The sequence below is a fragment of the Eriocheir sinensis genome, chromosome 11 (genome assembly GCF_024679095.1).
Source record: "Eriocheir sinensis breed Jianghai 21 chromosome 11, ASM2467909v1, whole genome shotgun sequence".
NCBI classification, from domain to species: domain Eukaryota; kingdom Metazoa; phylum Arthropoda; class Malacostraca; order Decapoda; family Varunidae; genus Eriocheir; species Eriocheir sinensis.
The window spans coordinates 14,274,621-14,292,267 of NC_066519.1; the positions used below are offsets into that span (position 1 = coordinate 14,274,621).

Below are 17,647 nucleotides of genomic sequence, written 5' to 3' on the forward strand. Positions count from 1 at the left end.
CACCTTGTTGCCTGGGCACGATGACTCCAAGCCGTTGTAGTGGTGGATGATGAAGGTGTCTGGGGGAGTGTAGGACTGGTCTGGGGTGAACAACGTCTCAACAAATTTGTGGTAGAGGATCACCCCCATGCTGTCTGGGTCAAGCTCATTCATCAAGAACTGAATGCTGAAGGGAAAAAAAGGTATAATATGAAGTTATACTGAAAACTGATGCAACTTATGAAGCAAAGTCACTGCTACAGCATACTGAAATGTTGCAAACTCTGGAAATTATGAGAGGTTATGGTGGGAGTTCCTATGAGGGACGAGACACCAAAGACATGCATGAACAGTGACGAATAATAATCCAAAAAACTGAAGAATATGTAAGGTGAATTAACGAATAATGTTTCAAAGTCGTCATTCTGCCTAACTTCCAAGAACTACATGAGTTAGGAAACAGGAGTAGCAAATAATAATGGTAATAATAACAATGGAGTCCAGCCTGGTGACTAATCATCAGCTGAGGGTATAAAAAGACGAGGAAGCACCTACAAGCCATCGTCGGTGCACAGGTTGAGTTTCTCCAGCACGTCCTTCAGCTTGTCTGCCTGGATGAAGTGGTTCCCCTCCGTGTCGTACCAGCTGAACACCTGCTTGGCTCGCTCCACCTCAGAGTCAGGTGTCACCAGCTTCTTGCACCACGAGAAAAGTACTGGAAAGGTGAAGGAAATGGTAACAATACTTCATAAACCACAAGGAGCTAGGCAGGACTAGAATGCTGGTCGAGGGGTGACTGTATTTTAAAGGTTTGTCCTTCTGTTCTAATGATCACTTACATCCACATCCTCCACCTCACTCTTGGACACCCTCTGTATCATCTAATTCTCTCTAATTTTCCTGAGATGATCAACCCACCTTGTTATATGTTATTTCTCTCACTATTAATCATTCTTAACTAAAAACACAACCCACTGTCATCAATGCACAGCTCCGAAGACCTACAAAGAGGTGTGACCCACCTGACAAGTGAGTCTCTGAGGCCATGACCCACACCTGGCTGGTGGGGTTCTTCAGGTACCAGCCCACCTGGACATAGCGCAGGTGCTCCAGACGAGTCAGGAAGCCTACCGCCGGCCGTTTCAGGACACCCACCAAATCTGAAGATGGACGGCACAATTACAAGCATACATATATGTAGTTTAGGTATAATTCGGTATAATCGTGTGTGGTCTCAGTCCTCATCTCTGCCTTATTAGCACTTAAGCCTGTGGTGGTCAAGAACCCAATACCCCGGAACACAAGGCAAGTGTAACATCCAGGTTTACCTTTCCCAGGTTTCCCCAGGATACTCATCTGCAGAGTACACTTAACACTGAGCCTATGAGTCAGTGGAATACAGCAGGAGAAAGTGTATAGTGACCAAAGTAAAATCACTGAGTGAATATTATTATTCGTCCAAATCCAGATATGAAGACATTGATCACATACACACACTATATACTTAATTCCAGGAACTAAATGGGTTAGCTTTCATTCACAACTCTGCCGCTCACCAAGGCCACCGACGTTCTTGGTGCCGTCCCAGACGTGCGGTGAGGCTCGGCCTGTGATGAGGAGGTTGATGAGGCCTTGGATCCCATGGCCCTGTGCCACATCAATCAGGGTCTCCCCCATGTCCCCCATCTCTTCCTTCACTGTCCGAACACCCTGGGGAAAGGCAAACCATTTACTTTAAAATATGATACTACTTTGCTATGAAGAAATCTTCTAAAGTAGTGATGAATGTGATGTATTAGCTTGTAAAGGGGCACCTTTATCAAAGTACCCTGCACTCCTCTGTGCATAGCCATTGGTGTCTGCCCATCCTTCTAGTTATTAGAACTTTCACAGCCCTAGCTGCGGCCTCACTCTGCCCTACTGTGTTCCCTTCTTAACTAATGGATAACCTTCCTACTTCCCTCATGGCGCCATACTCAAGACTCAATACATGGCAAGAACTGTGTGATGTTTATTTGACACACCTTTCAACAAGTTACTAAAGTTGCTGTCTGATGGCAAAAACCTGGCCTCATTCTCTCCCCTCTTTGAAGCCCCTTGCTCTTAGTAAACCATATTACCTGCCAAAAACATGAGAACAATACATACTAAGTAATGGGAAAAAATAATAAAAATTTTGTTGCTTAATACACCTATGATTTATGGCTGATGTTCATTGGTAAAACTTCAAAATATCTCTCATAAATCATCTGTCATGTGGGAACATTCAACTAACTGGCAAAATAAATTTTTCAGTGTGCTGAAATCCCCAAGTCCTTTCCAGTTCGTATCTTACCTTTGTCAAAATGACGGAGTATAGGAATAGAAGAACACCATACTGGGCTTTGTACCTGTCCAGGTGAGTTTCTAAATGACTTTGCAATGAGTGAGCATTCTCAAAATGCCTTAATCTGGAATGCAAGAAGTTTCATCCATTATTCATTAAAGCAAGTTTAGAAACCATGTTTTGCAAATTATGAGACAAACACAGAACTCACTTCCATGGCTGTCAGAAATAGTGTAGATCCTGACATAGGACAATACTTGACACTAATCAAAATCTTCTTCAGCATTATGTTATGTTCTGCTTTATTGGAAATGCTTATAATAACATTAAATTATCTTTTCCTCTTTTTTCTAAAATATAGGAATGCACTGACCTAACACTGGAGTGGAACAAACTGTAATCTTTGGCACTTGGTGTGGAGGAAGGCTGGTCAGGCTCTGTTGGGCTGGAGCTTGGACACTCATTGTTCAGGGACAACGGGTCATCCAGGCAAGCTAACTGGAAAGGGCCTGCAATGAGATCACAATGAGGAATTAACAAGGATAGGGAGGTCTTCTCAGGTGCGATAGAAGCAAAACAGGTAGTAATTCAATTCATTTGCAAGGTCTCTTCAAAGAAATATGCTACTTTAAACTCTAAGAATGAGTCATTAGTTTTAACACATTCTCCCAACTCTAATTCTCACATAATTTACCAAGTCATATGAGCATGCAATAAAGCTATGTTTGTGTCATATGTGTAGAAGGGTAGGGAGGCCTGGAGGAGAGTCACTGGTCCCCAACGCCAGTGTATGGCTCACCATGGTCCCGGTGGGTGGGGGAGCCACTGTCCTCTGCGTTGGAGGAGGAGCTGGATCTATCTCCTACGTGGACTGCCACAGAGGGCAGTTGCTTACACTGACACAGGATTTCAGTCAAGGCTGCAGCTAAAAATTGGTCCACTGTTGTACTATCAATCTGCGGAAAACTGACGCTGTTCATTGCCATAAATCCGCAAGGATTATGAAAGCCACAATACATCCTAACTGTAACTGGTATCATTCTTAGATTCTCATGCTACAGTATAGGTATATTCTACAATGATTTCAGCCTAGAAGCTCTAGTTGTAAAGGATGGGAACAACCTGATTTCTAAGTTAATGTGTCCTCTGATGCTTTCCACATTTAAATTCCATAATGAAGCATGCATGACATAATGCTAGTTGTGAAACATAAGCTATGGGTTCTTTGCAAACCTACATAAACCCTAACAGTGTAACACTGATGTATGTACACAACCAGATCAAATTAATCTTTATTTACCTATTCTAATGATAACAAGGGTAACAGACCAATCTCTAAATCATAAGGTACTTCTGAGTATGGTGTTAAATGTTTTTAAGAAATTAAACTTGTTTATTAATTCAAAAGCACTCAAGAAGAGGCAGAGTTTTCTAAGCAATACTTCAGGTCTATGTGGCTATGACTCAGTATTTATGGAAAGCCAACAAACACAGTTAGGCTCAGCATCCACTTGTCCATGATCTGTGATCTGTGTCCATGCCCGTATCCATACTACTGGAAAATCAGACCCACGGGAAAAAAACAAGAAGTATCCATTATATAATTCTACCACAGCTTTGGCTATGATGGCAAATCTACCCCTCTCTTGTCTTTCTTATTGCTCTGGTTCAAAAGTTCAGCAAGGTGAGCGTGGAAACATTCTGATGCACGCTACAGACCAGGCCGAGGATATGGGTGTGGACACAGACGCAGACACTGATCATGGGCCAGAGTAGGAGGTGCCCCCTGGAATACTTACCTCCCTGAGTTGTGAAAGCTGGTAACTTGCTATAAGGTTTTTTATCAGGAACGCCTGCACCGGGGCAATGACGGCACACGGCCCTCCGCTGGTCTGGATTAAAGCCGTCCTCTCGTCTTCGCTAAAGATGAAACCTGTAACATTTCACTTCCTGACTACCCTTACACTATTGATTCCTTGCTTGAAGACTATGAAAAGTCCTGAATTGAGAATGCTATTACCAGGTTATCCAATATAATAAAATATCATTCTCTCACTTATACAGATCATATAGTCTGGATCACAGTCTGCGGTCTGAATATATATATGAAAATCTCCAGGGATTATTGATGAGAAGGTAGTGTACTATTTTTGAGACTGACTGCATATTTCTGGACAAAATATGATGCTTTTTATTATGGATATTATTATTTTTCCAGAAATCACTAAATGACTGACTTTTTAATGTCTGAGGTGCACCCGCCACTGCCCCGCTCCCACCAGCCTGTGTAGTAGACCACCCCCATCACCACCCTGCCCCGTCCCATGCTATGTATACCCGCCGCACCACACCGCATGCTGAATAAATTTATACAAACCTAACCTAACAAACTGACTAGTGGGGGACCCCCCCTTGACTCCCTTAATGGGGGGATTTTGTCCCCACAATCACCCTAATGGAGAGGCTTTGCTCCCCTCAGCCCCCTTCTATTTTCTGGAAGTCATTTGTCACCGCACTGCATTCAGCCTCAGGGATCAAATAATAATCCATATCGCAAGTATTAACTTGGCAGGAGGTGGCTGCCCTCTCGTTAATACTATCCAGATGACTCCCCTCCTGGCCTGACACGCCTGACAGCCGAATGTGTCAGCGTGGGCGGCGACGCTGGTGGGCGGGGAGGCGGCGTGCGGGGGCGGACACGCCTGCACCACACCCCTGGGGTGGTGGGCGTGGTGCAGCAGGCAGGGCGCGGTGCACGGAGCAGTGGGCGGGCGTGTGGTGCCCCGTGCGGGTCGGGCGTGTGGTGCGGGGCGGGGGTCGGGCACGGCGGTGCCTACCTTGGGACCACCTGGCGAACAGCTCGGGGCGGATGGTCGGCCCCCACACCAGCTGGGACGCCTCCTGGACGGCCTCGCACTCCCGCTTGGGGCGTTCCGTCATGCTGCAGGGCGGGGACGCACGCACACACGGCACAGCACACCGCCGCGGCAGGCCAGGCAGCAGGTAAACACTGGCCGCCAGGGCTGCCAACCGTCCGCCTCCCCGGAGCGGCGCCCACACCGCTACATAGCGCAGCGGGGCGGTGATGCAGCATGGCCCTGACCTGACTCCACATTCACAGGTCAGCTCTAGAGAACCTGCTGGGTGGCGACACTCTCAGCCCCAACACTGCTTTCCAAGCCCTCAAGTGTACAATGACCTTCCTGCAGAAGTCCGGTCACCGTGACAGGATCTATAGCCCCTGCCTTATATAGGGACATAAATCTTAACAACAACGACAGCCACAAGCAACCTGTACTGTTGGGGCTATAGAGGCCGTGGTCCCATGGCCTAACCAGCCCCCTAAAACACTGAAGTAGAAAAGTATGGAGAATGCTCATAATTTTATACGGTAGGCGGCTCGGGGCCTTCAGTCTTTTCGAAACACTCAAGGCCACGAGGCGCCTACAGTCCTCCGAAAGACTCCACATTTAGAGACAAACCTGAAGGTCCAATGGTCCCGCCTCGTGCCGTGCTTCGAGAGCCATCACCAGAACCTGCAGTGACTCCGCGAGGATTAGTCTACTGCATCATCGGCAATCGGAAAAAAAAGTCATTGACCCTTGTATTGCCAGTAGATGCTCCACAACGACTCTGCACAACTCTGCCGAGTACCCTGTCCATCCAAGTGTTGAAAAGTGATGGCCAGAGGAACAGCCCCGCCTCACACCCGCGTTCACAGAAAAGAAGCTGGATACGCCCCCCCCCCCCCCCCCCCCCCCACACACACACACACACGCTCTCCCAGTTGGACACACCTGTTGGGGCCACGCACAGATTTATCCACAGAGATGGGTCAGTTGTTATCGAATCTTTGTAATTTCTATTTCGATCACCAATACTTTGATACATAAGAACTACGTAGGACTGGTAATGAGGGGTATGAGTTGACCTTTTTTTTTCTCTCTTTTTTGTGGGGGGAGCGGAAGGAGCAGTACTTTCCTTGGTTTTTGTTTCCCATAAGATAAACAACCTACATGAGTGAATTTACCTTGACGTTATTGGGAGTTGGAGTCGCACAAACGTATGCATGTAGCCACACATCTGCATGTACCAGTGCTCGTAGTATTTATTGAGTGGCTTCTTATGGTAATGTTCTTGATAATAATTACCACCTCGAGACCTCACATTTTATTGGCTTCATATGATACATCGCCACACACACATAGCACCACCTCGCCACATAAAAACTTAAATTATTTGTACATAAATATCCGTAAAATCATAACCTTTCACGACAATACAACAACAACTAAGTCAATCAAAACCGGCTGAGTTCACGAATACATTGGCCTACACTTTTTTTTATTAGTTGTATTCTAAAGTGATATACATTGCAGTGAGGTTGAACAGGCACTCACTTTCCGAACAGAGAACCACCCAAGACTTGCATCCAGAACACACTGAAGGTTGATGCCCTTGGAACACCCTTGACCACCAGCCTGTCTCTTGACCCACGCAGCTGACCCGTTGACTTTGAACTGTTCTTGAAGGTGTGATTTGTTGCTCGTTTTTTAGCGCCAAGTTTTCATCATAAGATCTCGAGTGAACACATGAGGAGGTGGACGCAGGCACAAGCTGGGGCGCTAGGTGGCGAGGCTCGAGGGTGTGCTGGCCGAGTCTTGGGCGAGTCCTCCGCACATGAGGCCCCTTGATTCACGTCTCTAATTATCTTGGGTATAAAAATGTAAACAATTTTTCACCATGTACTCAAAAACGCATCAATAATAAGTAGAAAAGTGAAAAGCATATTAAATGTTAATAATTAGACTAATGAAATGAATGCTGGTCTTTTAAATATTCTTTTTTAGCTTAGGCCTGCCATTGGATGCCTCGTTGGGTTGTGGATTATGACCAATAATTTAGCAACCGTTTATACACAGATGCTCCACGGAGGATTCTGCACCCGAAGTCAGTGACATGTTTCCAAAGGCAGGGTTCACAGACATTGGTAATACTGTACTTTTGACATCTAAGCTACGAGAAGTACATTCATGTACAGCACATGATATAGTACAACTAGGAGTGTACACAGAGAGTTAAATATTCCAAACCTGGGGGAAACCTCAGTTCCTGGATGACAAAGAGATAAAAATTAAGTGTGTTGGCTTCTGGTCATCAGTGACGAGGCCGAGGGTCAGCTGGTGAGACGAACGACCTCAGCCTGGACCGGCGAGACGGCGGTGACCTGCCGCCGGCGGGACCCCGCGGCACGAGGCCGGGGCCCTCACGTGGCCGCCACCGCTGCGAGACTGACCAACATTCCAGCAACTGATGCAGTAGTGGTGAGTGCGGGCTCGACGACGTGCCGTTGCTGGCGGCACTGCCTACCCGCCTGTCTGTCCAGCCCCTCGCCCCCCACCCCGACACTCGGCGGCTGGCGGCCAAGGGAAACAGAAACAAGACAAATATCATTAACGTTTGCAACTGACGAGCACGCACGTAACCATAATTTGGTATCACACGGAATGACTTCAACTTCTGCTCCGTGTGGGCGCTGATTCAACCATGAGCCAAAGTAACTCAAACAAGGAAAACTTCTCTGGTGCCGTGTGGGAACATGTCACGTCATGTATGTACAAAGGCGACGGTAACACGACACGACGCAGCGCCAGTGTCACCACTGCTTCAGGAGTGGCTGAGGGTGAGATGATGCAGAGAAAGACTGAAAAGAAGGAAATGAACCGGCGGAGGCTGGCGTGGGAGGCCGCACGTCGGGGCCTCAGGAGGGGTGGGGGTGCAGGGGTGTCTTCCTCACTCCTCACTGCTACCGCTGAAGGGGAAACAGTACACGACGACCACACATTCCACTCTCCTCGCCCTACGAACATGTAGTTATGTATAAAGGACATACAAAACACTTGCACTCAGTAGCATAAGTTAGGTGCTGCGGCTACGCCTGAATGCAGTCCTGGAAACGTTGTATATACACGCATTTCAGTGCAGACCTTTGGTGGCGGGACAGGCCCTCAAGGGTGATCTAAACACGGGTATCGGCGACACCTTCGTTCCTCCTTCCCCGCCGTGTGGTCTGGTGGCAGTTGTTGGCTTTGTGTTGCGAGTGTGTCCGTGGGTGAGCTGTTTGGTCACATGATGCACAACTATCATTATAAAAGTTACTAGCTGACACTGCACATTGTATTCTGACTGGCACTGATCGGGAGGCGCTTTCCACCACAATATGATCACAATGATGACCTACTGTGATTTACTTATTATTCAAGGGGAAAATAAATAACTGTTACAAACATGACTATTACGATAACAACAGAATTCGTGAACAATGCTTATATAAACCTTTTCTGACGAATTGGTCTGATGAAAACCCTGGTATAAAAAGGTAATGAATAAACGAATGAAGCTTTATGCTGGCGATCGTCACTCCCGCCAGAAAGCTGAGGGACATGAGGTCATATTCTTAAACATTTCGACGCCAAGGCTCACACATTTGGCAAGGCTTTCATAGGAGTTGTAGGCATTTTCATGGATACCTTTACGACCCTGGTGACAGTCTGATCCTTCTTCTGTACCATGGAGCTCAAAAGACACTCATTAGAATCCGATTGATCTCCTTTTTGGGCTTTGGAAATAGTTGGGGTGAGAGGCGGAAGGGTCAGAGAATGCCGACCTCAATGTCCTCGCCACACACACTCTGTCCACGTACGTATAAAGGTGTACACTACTCATAAAGCCATACAGTTATATCACGTTTTATATATACTTTACAATAATTATCCGATAGGCGTAGTATAATGATAATGATATACTTGAATATTCTTATAAACAATGTCTGCTTGCTTTCGTTTTTTTGCATTGGTTGTTGTTGCTGTTGTTGATGGATAAAATTAAAACAAAGAAGCATGTCAAGTCGTCCCACGCTGTAGTGCTTGAATAACAGACATCTCCCGCGGGTGACTTGTTTTTCCATCCGTAACATGGCGACACTACGAGTATGATAAATGCAAGAAGGGCGGAAATAAAATAAAAGACAAGAAAACAAGAGACACGGGCGTACAGGTTTTTCGCTTCCCCTTCACGGCCCAACGACATCATAAGTATGACAAATGCAAAAAATGGATGATACACGTGAAAAGAAGCTTGAGTGATGACTGCTTTGAGGGAAGGAATCGTTGTGGCATCGTGTAAAAAAGAAAAATGAAATGTGAACGAATTATATGAGTAAACGGCGTGAGAGTAAGTTTATCTGATGAAGAGGAAGAATGAAAGCTGAGACATGTGAAGGAAGGCGTAAGAAGAAATATGTACGTAGTAATGACATCTTTAAAGAACATATGCCATACAGTAGGAATCTGTCTTATAACTACGAGGAATGAAAACTAGTAGGCCTACACGCAAATGAAACCGTGATGGTCTCTTCCCTAGACTATACAGAAGGCAGAAACGTGAAGTTGTGATATTTTCAAAACCACGGATGAATGATTACAGAGAAATGGCAGACAAATAGGGCATGGGGAAGGGCACGCGGGATATTATAGCTCGATATAAAACAATTGAAAGTGTAAGAAAACTATACCAAAGAAGATTATGAATGTCTACTTGGAATGTTAAGATGTGGTGCGTCGTGACAGTCTCCTCCACACCCTCCGCCGCGGTCTGTTCGTCTGTTACTCAGGCACAGCCGTGGGACGATCATGAACACAATTTTGATTGCGACGTCTCCAGAGCACCAGTAAGCGGTGCCGCGCGTTGCTCCACACATCGTTGTCACTATGTACAGTACGTAGTATATGAAATCTTTGGTAAAGGTAATATGTACAGGTCTTCCTAACGCGCTTGTTTTTGATAACCTTATACAGCGACTGTTAATTAGACTATAAATTAATAAAATAATAATATAAACTTTACACAGTATAGAAAAGTCACGCTAGAGGCTGTCACTACCTGTACCCTCGGGGCAAGACTAGGCAATACTTCCTTTTGCGAGCTGCGGCGGGCGCCAGCACCGCCACGCCCCGCTGCTGCTGCTGCTGCTCTGCGCTGCTGGAATCAAGAGGCTGGAGGAGGAATAGAGAAAGAACAAAGCCGTAATAATCTACACTGATCCAGGCGAGTCGGAGATTACACAGCGCGGAGAAGCTGAGGCTACAATAAACCAGTACGCGGCCTTGAGGCAAAACTAACGCAATTTGAGTTGTTTATTTCCACTTCGTCGTGCCAGCGTCTTCAGCAGCAGTGATGCCCTCCCTCTCCCTCTCCCGCGCTGTCTGCAGCTCGGCACTTTTGAAGTGCCCTGACACACGAGAGACAACTCCACGGTATATGCTTCGGCTACACAGGGGATATTCTTGTATCATGAATTAATATTAACATACAAAATGAATCATCCACATTGGCCTTAAACTGTAATCAACTATATAAGTATTACATTAATTTGTGCCCTCCGTACATCGTAATCTGTCGTCTATCGGTACGAAACACACGTCACTGGTACATCACACTGACTTGCCATAAATCTAGGTTAGCAACCCAACACCATAAGGCAATAATGATGATCTCCGAGAGGCGGGTCGGCAAGTCCTTCACGCTGGCGAGGCGGCACACACGAGCCTGACACACAACACTCACACCAACACCTGTGCCGCCCTCGCCGGGGCACACGAAGCTCTACTGGGTTCTGGGTCCATGACATTGGGAGAATCTCAAGCCTTGAAACTTAACCTGCCGTGAGAAAGGAAACCTATCACTGCGGGGTGACGTCCGGCGCTGTGTTGGGCCACGCGATATGTACCTCTCACAAGCCTTAGTGGTGGCGGCGTCTATCTAGCTATTTTGTGCCCTGGTGCGCCGGGGGGCTGGAATCTTGGCTCTGCGGACTCGGGGACGCGAACACTGCACGCCGCTCGGTCCTCCTCCTCCTCCTCCCGTCCCTGCAGCCGTGTCAGCGCCGGTCCGTGCGTCAGCTGGGGGCAAGCCTGCAGCGATCGGTGGCTCTCGGGGTCCTCTGTCCGCTGGTGGCACATGTGCTGGCTACGCGTCGCTGCTTTACGCCATCACTCCTGTACCTGGAAGGAGAGTCTTATGAAGGCCTGAGGGTGAGGGAAGGACGAAGGGATGAACGTTATGGGTAGAGAGGTTGGAAATGAGGTCTTTGTACTTGTCTGTGTGATGCTGATCTTTTGAACTGATAACCTTGTTTGCATAAGATGTATTCCTAACCATGCTGACGAAAATAAAAAGTAGGGTTTGATTATTCACAAGAGTTTTTCATTACTTAAACTAAATAAAATGCTGGAAAAAGAATAGGTAAAGCTAATCTGAACAATTTTTCCGTAAAACATAAAAAAATCAACCAGGGTTAGACTGAATAAGACTAATAACTAATACAATTTAAATTTACCTTAAACAGAAACAAACAAACAAACAAACAAATAATATACGTGTACGGGGATTAATAATTACTATACATATCAATCAGTAAACATTTTTTTTCATTTGTGAAGGGAACTGAAAATAATGAAGAGAAATAAAAATAACCAGAGTAGACTAGTGAACATGATTTTTATATGACTGAATGAGAGATAGATAAATAGACGTAGATAATATAGATATACAGATAGACAGATATAGATAGAGATTAACAAGACTTTTATATGACGGAATGAGAGATAGAGATAAGAGTTAGAGAGAAAGAAGAAATAAAAGAGAAAAAGGAGAGAAAGCAGAGAAGAGAGAAAGAAAGAAGAGAGAAAAAGAGAGAGAAAAATAACCATCTCTGAGCACGTTGGACTGAGGTGGAGGGAGGGAGGGGGGGGGAGGAGTGACTGGAGGAATCGAAGGAGGAGTAGGAGTAGGGAGGAGTAGATGAAGTAGACTGTGTGGGAGGGAGGGGGAAGGGGGCAACACAACCCACTAGCCTACCTTCCGCCTCAGCCTCCCGCTCCTCTGGTAATGTGGCTTCCAATCATAATCTTACGGGGGCGTCAGCTGTCAGGAGATTGGTGAAACATGTGAGTGTGGTGTGCTGTGGTGTGGCCTCCCTTGCGGGTTTGATTTATCCGTGCCTTTCCTGGACCCGACTCACTCACTCGGTCTTACTCACGCTGAGAGCTTTGGTTACTCATGAAAGGGTGACGAAAGTGGATGATGGTTATGATGGTTGTCTATATGCGAGGAGACTGGCGAAAGGATAAAAATGATTGCGCGTGTGTGAAAACTTAAGGGAAATGCTAAAAAGGTCCATATTCTCAATTATTCCAGGGCCTACACACACACATTTGGTATAGCTTTCGTAGAGTTGTTGTGTGTGTGTGTTTCCATGGGTAGTGTTACGAGCCTAGTGAGAGTTTGACAAGACTTCTGCTGTGAGTTTCTGAGCGTGTGAGTGTGAGTGACCTAATGGTGATGGTGGTGGTGACTAGAGACATTGATATTATTCTCCTTGATGGGCGAGTTTCTGAGTGTGTGTGAGTGACCTAGTGGTGGTGGCAGTGGTGACTAGATACATTGATATAATTTTCCTTGAAGGGCGAGTTTCTGAGTGTGTGTGAGTGACCTAGTGTTGATGGTGGTGGTCAATAACATTCCTCTTTCTTTTCCTTGAAGGGGGAGTTTCTGAGCGTGAGTGAGTCGCGTCCAGGGCGGGTACGCCAGAACACAAACAATGGGTGGAGACACTGCTGTCATGATCAAACAAACGGTTACTCTTGACTTCTATATAGATTGCCATGCACACGTGAGCGGTGGGCGCCCCTGGGTGCTTGGGACACACAGGGCAGACACTCATAGACACAACCACTCGCAGCACACGCCACACAGAACACAGGGCACTTTAAGCACACATTGACTTGCTTCTGAATCAGTGCTCCTGGAATACAACCTCGTGAGATGGCTGGACATATCATATAGTTAGTTTTTATAGTGTATTAACAAGGGTCAGGGGAAACACAGGGCCAGCAAGCACCAGAGACGTAGAGCAGGAGAGTCTGGCCAGCTTCATTATAGGCGTCAAGTGCTATCATAAGCCCCGAGCAAAATTCAAACTGGTGGTCATACAAGAGTTTTTTTTGTGGTCTAGGTATCGTCAGGATCTTGAACTATCTAGAGTACCAAAAACTCTATTGTATTTGCATCACTTTGTATTTCGTGCGGTTCTTTTGGTCGCAACATGGAGCCTGATATCATATAGGCCGAACTCTTTTACTCTACGTTTCTGGTAAGTACTCAACCCCACAATCTGACGGCCACGATAAACCAATGCTGGAATATAACCTTGAGATAACTTAGACACATTACTTAATTTTTACATCAACAAGGGACATGGGAGGACATTAGAATAACCTTAATAAACACGATCAGTAAAGGGGAATGGGAGGGAGAGAGAAAAAATTTGGAGAACACGGATTATTGTAAGTTATTGTGAGGGGATTTGGTGCCATGCAAGGCTGTCTGACCTGAGGGGGTGATGGCAGGTGAACGAGGGGGGTGAGGGGGATCTGGGGGGCGGGGGGCGATAGTAGAATATATCCCCTGAGATTTAGTGATAAAGGGGCGCTGGGGGGCGTGGGGGGGCGCAGGCATTTGGGTGTTAGTAAGAACCGACATGCCACAAATAGAAACACGCCGATTTTGGCAACGATGAGGCTTGTAAGTGCATAAATAAACACACACACACACACACACACACACACACACACACACACACACACAGACGAGACACACAGACATGCAAACGTAGACACCCACCCACCCACACCCACACCTACATACACACACACACACACACACACACACAAGGGACCCAGAGGCGACACACAGCCCCAGCAACACACACATGACGAGCCTGCAAAGTCTGGTCGTCCAGCCCATGCTAAAACTAGACAAAAAATATCACATGCAGTAAATATGATCAACTCTCCATTTCCACATGAAGTTTTCCCTGCGAACTTAGCAAAAACTGGTGGCTGGGTAACTAAGATATTGAGAAAAACTCTATATATAAAACAGTAAGCGATTATAGTAGACAAGCTCTTTGGTTTTAGGAAGGGTATAAACAGGACTTTCTTAGCGAGCAGGCAGCGAGGAGGAATGCAAAGGAATGAGGAGTGTCAGGTGTTGTAAGTCGAGTGTCAGGTGTCGTAAGTCAAGTGTCAGGTGTCGTAAGTCAAGTGTCAGGTGTCGTAAGTCGAGTGTCAGGTGTCGTAAGTCGAGTGTCAGGTGTCGTAAGTCGAGTGTCAGGTGTCGTAAGTCAAGTGTCAGGTGTCGTAGGTCGAGTGTCAGGTGTCGTAAGTCGAGTGTCAAGTGTCGTAAGTCATGTGTCAGGTGTCGTAAGTCGAGTGTCAGGTGTCGTAAGTCGAGTGTCAGGTGTCGTAAGTCGAGTGTTAGGTGTCGTAAGTCGAGTGTCAGGTGTCGTAAGTCGAGTGTTAGGTGTCGTAAGTCGAGTGTCAGGTGTCGTAAGTCGAGTGTTAGGTGTCGTAAGTCGAGTCAGGTGTTGTAAGTCGAGTGTCACGTGTCGTAAGTCGAGTGTCAGGTGTCGTAAGTCGAGTGTCAGGTGTCGTAAGTCGAGTCAGGTGTCGTAAGTCGAGTATTAGGTGTCACAAGTCGAGTCAGGTGTTGTAAGTCGAGTGTCACGTGTCGTAAGTCGAATGTCAGGTGTCGTAAGTCGAGTCAGGTGTCGTAAGTCGAGTATTAGGTGTCACAAGTCGAGTCAGGTGTTGTAAGTCGAGTGTCACGTGTCGTAAGTCGAGTGTCAGGTGTCGTAAGTCGAGTCAGGTGTCGTAAGTCGAGTATTAGGTGTCACAAGTCGAGTCAGGTGTCGTAAGTCGAGTGTCACGTGTCGTAAGTCGAGTCAGGTGTCGTAAGTCGAGTGTCAGGTGTCGTAAGTCGAGTCAGGTGTCGTAAGTCGAGTATTAGGTGTCACAAGTCGAGTCAGGTGTTGTAAGTCGGGTGTCACGTGTCGTAAGTCGAATGTCAGGTGTCGTAAGTCGAGTCAGGTGTCGTAAGTCGAGTATTAGGTGTCATAAGTCGAGTCAGGTGTCGTAACTCGAGTATTGAAGTGTTGCAGGTCGAGTCAGTGTTGCGAGTCTAATGTCAGGCGTGTGAAGCTATGTACTATTTAAAAGGTGCATCAGGCGAAGAGGTTTAAAGAAGCAGAGACGAGAAGACAGGAAAGCCAAGCGCCATGCAGGGGTGGTGAGGGCGGGGCGTGGGTGTGGGGGGCGGAGTGTGTCGTGTCCGTGGCGATGCTGGGGAGTTGTGGGGCTGGGGGGCGGGGCGGGGGCTGTACCTGCCGTGACTGCGAGCTTGGGCGGGGTCGGGGCAGGGCGGGGCGGGGCGGTGTGAGCGTTAGTGTGGCTGAGGCTCCTGAACACAGCGATTGAGGGTCTTAGGGCAGAGTTCTCCTTGTGTGTACAGAGAGGCGGGGAGGACGGGGCGGAGTGGACTGTCTGAACGGTGACGAGAGCGATTAGTCAGGAAGCGGGGAGGGGGGTGGTGGTGCGGGGCGGCTGTCGTGGGTGTGCGAGGGTGAATGTGTGTGTGTGTGTGTGTGTGTGTGTGTGTGTGTGTGTGCGTGAATGTGTGTGTGTGTGTGTGTGTGTGTGTGTGTGTGTGTGTGTGTGTGTGTGTGTGTGTGTGTGTGTGTGTGTGTGTGTGTGTGTGTGTGTGTGTGTGTGTGTGTGTGTGTGTGTGTGTGTGTGTGTGTGTGAAGGAGTCATGCGGGTGTGTGGCCTGACCACTTACGGGCGTGAGAGTTAGTGGAGGGAGGGGGTGCGATAGGAGAGGGTGGGAGTGGGCGCCGGGTGCACACGGGTACCTGGCGGCTTGACGGCGGGCACAGAGAAGTAGCGCGAGTCGATGTGGCCCGGCTGATGGAAGCCCTTGGGGGGCACCGCCCCAGCGATGGTGGCGTGCTTGGCGTCGGCGGCGGGCAGCCGGCGGGCGCGGAGGCCGTGAGCCGCAACCGTCTGGGACTTGGCGACGACCGGGTACGGGTTGCCCTTCAGCACGGCCCGCGGCAGCTGGGGCTCCGTGAAGGTGCTGAAGGAGGAGCCCGAGCGCTCGTAGGGCGGCGTGTCGGGCTCCACGGCAGTGACGGAGCTGCGTCTCTTGATGACCACCGGGGTGGAGGCGTCGCTGTAGACCGGCTCCGACGCCACAAACTTGGAGGGCGGCAGGAAGCCATAGCCTCCGCCCACCACCTCAATGTTCAGTCGTCCCGCCTTGCCCGCAGCCGTTTCTTTGCCGGTGGGGGGCACGGCGCCCCTCTGCAATGACAAACTCTTGACATTAGGCTCCGGGGGCGGCGGCGGGGGCTGGGTCCGGCAGAGGTCGTCAACGCTGGAGCATCGCGGCGGCCCCGCCGGTGGGAGGGGCACGCAGCTCTCTGACCCAGAAGAACCTGACTTGGAGTGGGAGGCCGAGGAGGAGGAGTACGACGCCTGCGAGTGGATGCCAGAGTCACAGCGCTTGTCCGGGGGGCTGACCGAGGAGGCGGTGGAGGAGGAGTCGGAGCAGCGCGGCGCCTCGCCCACCGCCAGGTTAGCCTCTCCGCTGCGGCCGGGGCTGCTCTCCTGCAGGAGGAGAAATGGCCAGTGAGTCCCCTACACCTACAGCTGGGCCCAGTGCGGCCCAGTGTGCCGCGAGGCTCTGGCAACGCACAGTTCGTGAAGTAAATGAAGAGTTTGGCCTAGTGTGAGGTGAATGAAGAATCAGAGTGAATTTGTAACTAAACAGCGACACGCAAACAAATAAAACATGAGGCGGCTCAAGAGGCTGGTTTCAGCCAATGGTGGAGACTGCTGGGGACGTGGGTTCGATCCCGCCTGGAGGTCAGATCTAATTCACTCAAGACAAATGGTTCAAAGATGACAAAAGCTGCCCTGAAGAGGCTCGTCTTAACACGGGTTCTTGTGCCCTACTGTAAAGGTTTTTGTCATTTTCTGGACGTTTAATAGAACGTCGAGAAACAACAACAAAAGATAGTCCAGCGGAACATTGTGGGGCTCCCGGGCAGGAAGTGCAAATACCAGTCAGTTATTCCACAAAAATGATTCCCAGTGAACGGTTTCTCTAGACAGACTCCTTCAGCCTCGCCAGCACGGGCCAGCCGCGGCAGGGTGTTCGTCTGCGTCCTGGCAGCGCCGCGGTTCGCGCCGCGCACACGTGGCCGTCCCATGGGCGGGATTGAGTCAGAAAGCTTTGTCTCTGACTCAGGGTTGGAGGATGTTGGCGTGACTGAGGCAGAAAATGTAGTCAGCATGCAACACAGGCCAAGGCTCTTAGCTGAAGCTCCGGCAAAATGATATTCCGGTGAGACATTAAATATTAGTATTTGGCATCAACCAA

At 48.3% G+C, this 17,647-nt stretch overlaps 2 protein-coding genes across 6 annotated transcripts in view; both read right to left on the reverse strand.

The window, feature by feature from the left end:
- The window catches only part of LOC126996928 (ubiquitin carboxyl-terminal hydrolase MINDY-3 homolog), a 24,426-nt gene extending 19,086 nt beyond the window's left edge, over positions 1 to 5,340 (reverse strand). For all 5 annotated transcript variants that reach the window (XM_050857868.1, XM_050857871.1, XM_050857869.1 and 2 more), the window contains exons 1-9: positions 5,143 to 5,340; positions 4,105 to 4,238; positions 3,105 to 3,261; positions 2,679 to 2,814; positions 2,315 to 2,429; positions 1,536 to 1,689; positions 1,002 to 1,139; positions 535 to 694; positions 4 to 166 (exon numbers count right to left, since the gene is read on the reverse strand). In XM_050857868.1, coding sequence (XP_050713825.1) covers positions 4 to 166; positions 535 to 694; positions 1,002 to 1,139; positions 1,536 to 1,689; positions 2,315 to 2,429; positions 2,679 to 2,814; positions 3,105 to 3,261; positions 4,105 to 4,238; positions 5,143 to 5,245 — 1,260 coding nt within the window. In that variant the 5' untranslated portion in view covers positions 5,246 to 5,340. The remainder of the gene's footprint in view (positions 1 to 3; positions 167 to 534; positions 695 to 1,001; positions 1,140 to 1,535; positions 1,690 to 2,314; positions 2,430 to 2,678; positions 2,815 to 3,104; positions 3,262 to 4,104; positions 4,239 to 5,142) is intronic.
- Positions 5,341 to 6,462: 1,122 nt separating this feature from the next.
- Positions 6,463 to 17,647, reverse strand: part of LOC126997144 (protein tincar-like) — a 115,560-nt gene continuing 104,375 nt past the window's right edge. The window contains exons 16-17 of the mRNA XM_050858196.1: positions 16,043 to 16,872; positions 6,463 to 11,367 (exon numbers count right to left, since the gene is read on the reverse strand). Coding sequence (XP_050714153.1) covers positions 16,054 to 16,872 — 819 coding nt within the window. The 3' untranslated portion in view covers positions 6,463 to 11,367; positions 16,043 to 16,053. The remainder of the gene's footprint in view (positions 11,368 to 16,042; positions 16,873 to 17,647) is intronic.